This window comes from Octodon degus, unplaced genomic scaffold (genome assembly GCF_000260255.1).
Source record: "Octodon degus isolate 3935 unplaced genomic scaffold, OctDeg1.0 scaffold00076, whole genome shotgun sequence".
Lineage (NCBI taxonomy): Eukaryota > Metazoa > Chordata > Mammalia > Rodentia > Octodontidae > Octodon > Octodon degus.
In genome coordinates, this window is record NW_004524652.1 from 491583 (window position 1) to 494896 (window position 3314).

At 47.1% G+C, this 3314-nt stretch overlaps 1 protein-coding gene across 1 annotated transcript in view; it reads left to right on the plus strand.

Moving 5' to 3' along the window:
• Ankle2 (ankyrin repeat and LEM domain containing 2) overlaps nucleotides 1–3314 on the plus strand; it is a 39513-nt gene that overhangs the window by 20883 nt on the left and 15316 nt on the right. The window contains exons 3-5 of the mRNA XM_023720661.1: nucleotides 622–828; nucleotides 2081–2274; nucleotides 2345–2533. Coding sequence (XP_023576429.1) covers nucleotides 622–828; nucleotides 2081–2274; nucleotides 2345–2533 — 590 coding nt within the window. The remainder of the gene's footprint in view (nucleotides 1–621; nucleotides 829–2080; nucleotides 2275–2344; nucleotides 2534–3314) is intronic.

Genomic DNA, 3314 nt, shown 5'->3' on the forward strand with positions numbered 1-3314 from the left:
CTAATATTTTATTTTATTTTTTATTTATTTATTTTTTTGGTGGCTGCCAGAAATCAAACTCAGGACCCTGTACTTACCAGACAAGCACTGTGCCGCTGAGCTGTATCTCAGCTTGCACTCTACCCCAATCTTTTTTTAGACAGGATTTCGTTAGGTAGCCTGGGCTGTCCTCAAATTTGCAGCGATCCTCCTGCTTAAGCTTTCTGAGGCTGGGATTACCGGCATGTTATCCCAGGCTTTGAATTGATTTTTATTAGGTCTTCAGTCGATGACCAGTTTCTTTCTTAGTGTGGTATATTCTGTTGGGATTGGTGTTAGGAGAAATACATAGGTCCTCATTTATTTATTTGGTACAGGGTCTCACTACACAGCTTGGACTTGTAATGATCCTCCTGTCTCAGCCTCCCTGGCCCTGGGATTACAGGCATGCACCACCATGCCTGGTTTCAGTGCCAGTGATGGTTGGGATACCAGGGATTGAAACTGGGTCTTTGCGTTTGCCAAACAGGCACTTCCCCACAAAAAAATTTTTTTAAATAATATGGGAATAAAATCAGGTTTCTACGGTTGACTGTTAAACCTGAGGTTCTCATTATCTCTGACTTTACTTTTTCCACCCAGAAAGAATCCATGTTTATGAAGATAAAAAGGAAGCATTGCAAGCTGTCAAAATGATCAAAGGGTCCCGGTTTAAAGCTTTTCCAACCAGAGAAGATGCTGAGAAATTTGCTAGAGGAATTTGCGATTATTTTCCTTCTCCAAGCAGAGCCTCGTCCCCACTGTCCCCTGTGAAGGTGGCTCCACTTTTCAGCAGTGGTGGGTGGAAAGGTAAACCATGTGGCAGCTCCCTCCTGGTGTTTTGGTTGTATCTACTTTGAAATACCTTGTATCCTCTGTGGTGGTGACAGTAACTTGTTTTTTCCCTGTGACAAGTCTGGTGTGGCAGGACATACTGGTGGGACAGCTGAGTGCTTGGTCTGGGGAGGTTTGGGGGCAGGAGCATGGAGGTGAAGAGCAGTGAAAGGTGGAACAACCAGCCCCTCTCTGGCATTTTATCTTCCCTACCTCACTTTCTGGGTCAGGGTCTCTTTGATGCTAAGAGCAGTCTCTTCATGTGAAGCTGCACCTCCTTCAGAGCTGCTGGAGCCAAGCACGTGTGAAAGCCAGAAATCTCGTTGCATACACTATCCAGCTCAGAGCAGGCTCCTGTCCCTTGGAACTATGTGGCATGTGTATGAAGTGCTGGAATATAGGGACACCACAAATGCGACTGATCTCCTTTCCTTCTTTCCTTTTTTTGGAGGAGGAGTGGGGGAGCTGTGGATTTAACCCAGGGTCTTCTCTCTAAGCTACACCTCTAGTACCACCCCTTATTTATTTATTTATTTATTTATTTATTTATTTAGTGTGTGTGGCCAGCTCAGCCCACCAGGGGGTGGGGCCGGTTGGCATGTGGTGCTGGGGGATTGAACTGTGGTCCCTGTGCTTTGTTTAGCTTAGCTTGTTCTAAGTAGGTGCTTTAGACCACTGAGCCATCTCACCAGCCCAACCCCTTTTAATTAAGAAAGGATGTCACTAAATTTCCTGGTCTGATGGCAAATGTGCAGTCCTCTGCTTCATACTCTCAGAGGGCTGGGATTATAGGTGTGTGCCACCGTGCACAGCTGATTTACTTTGTGTGTGTGTATGTGTTTGTGGCCAGCTCAGCTCACCAGGGGGCGGCACTGGCTGGCATGTGGTGCTGGGGGATTGAACCGCAGTCCCTGTGCTTTGCTAAGCTTGTTCTAAGTAAGTGCTATAGACCACTGAGCCATCTCACCAGCCCTGATTTACTTTTTGAAACCTTAAGTGACTTCTGTTCAGAAGTGCTCTTCCAGCGGGAGTCCATCTGGGTCTGATGGCGTCTTGCAGTGCATGGACTCTGCTGTGTGGGCAGGATGTGTGGCTTTGTGCCCGCACTGTCACCCTCTCTCACCTTCACTGCCAAGGACTGATGGGCCAAGGTGAGCTCACCCCTCAGTGATTAAAGAGCAGGCAAGAAGACATCTGTGAGACTGATTGTTTCTTCTCTTGACAATAGATGGTTTGTGCTTCTCTGAGTCAGAAACAATAAACAAAGATGGAGCAAACAGTTATAAAAACCCCCGCGTACAGGATCTCACCTCTAAGCTGCGGAAAGCTGTGGAGCAGGGAGAAGAAAAGGCTTTCTCTGACCTCATCTGGAGCAACCCCCGGTACCTGATTGGCTCAGGGGATACTCCGACCATTGTACAGGTGAGCCTGTCACTAGCACAGTGTGCACCATAGTCAAGAAAATAGAACTTAGGAAAGAATTTTCTTCCAGGAAGGATGTAGGTACAATGTTATGCATGTCGCTGCCAAGGAGAACCAGGCTTCTATCTGCCAGCTAATACTGGAGACTCTGGAAAACCCTGAGTTCATGCAGCTTATGTACCCGGATGATGACGTGGACATGCTGCAGGACCGTATCCGCTTCCTGGTGGACCTGTATCTGAACACTCCTGACAAGATGGTAAGTGTTCCCTGCAGCTGTGGAGGAAGCCTGGCATTCCTGGTAGTGGAGGAGTTCTTGGTTTCCATGCTGCCTCTGTTTGCAAGGTGTGTGGACAGTCAGAACAGAAACATATGTGTTGATGTGGAGAGTGCACAGGCAGAGCATGAGGCCACTGGTGGCTTCACGTGCCAGGGAGGCACAGTCCAGGTGTGCCTATCAAGCAAATGCTGAAAGGTGTAAAGCGAAGTAGAAAAAGTTGTGGTGTCCGTTATTTTAGTCTTCGGCTTATATCCTTTATGCATTATTTTACCAAAGTTGTCATTAGGAATATTTCCTATGAGTTTGTTTTATTTATTTACTTTGTGGTACTAGGACATTTTATAAAAGAGGTCATTACAAATCAGAAATGAAAAAAAAAAAAAGAGAAGAATCAGAAATGAGGGGCCAGGGAGATGGCTCAGTAGAATAAGTGCTTGCCGCAAGGGCCTGAGTTCAATCCCCGGTTCTGCCAAAAAACCAAACAAGAATCAGAAATGAGGGCTGTCTACTGGCCCCGCCCCTGTCCCTGGGTGTGCTGAGCGGCCGTGGTGTCTGGACGTGATGCTGTGTACCTGTAATCCCAGCACTGGGGAGGCTGAAAACAGGGTCAGTCTGAGTCCAAGCTGCATAGTGAGAACCTGTACCAAATGCACACATACACACGTATATAAGTACAATCAGAAATGAATACTCGCGGGGCTGGCGAGATGGCTCAGTGGTCTAAAGCACCTACTTAGAACAAGCTAAGCAAAGCACAGGG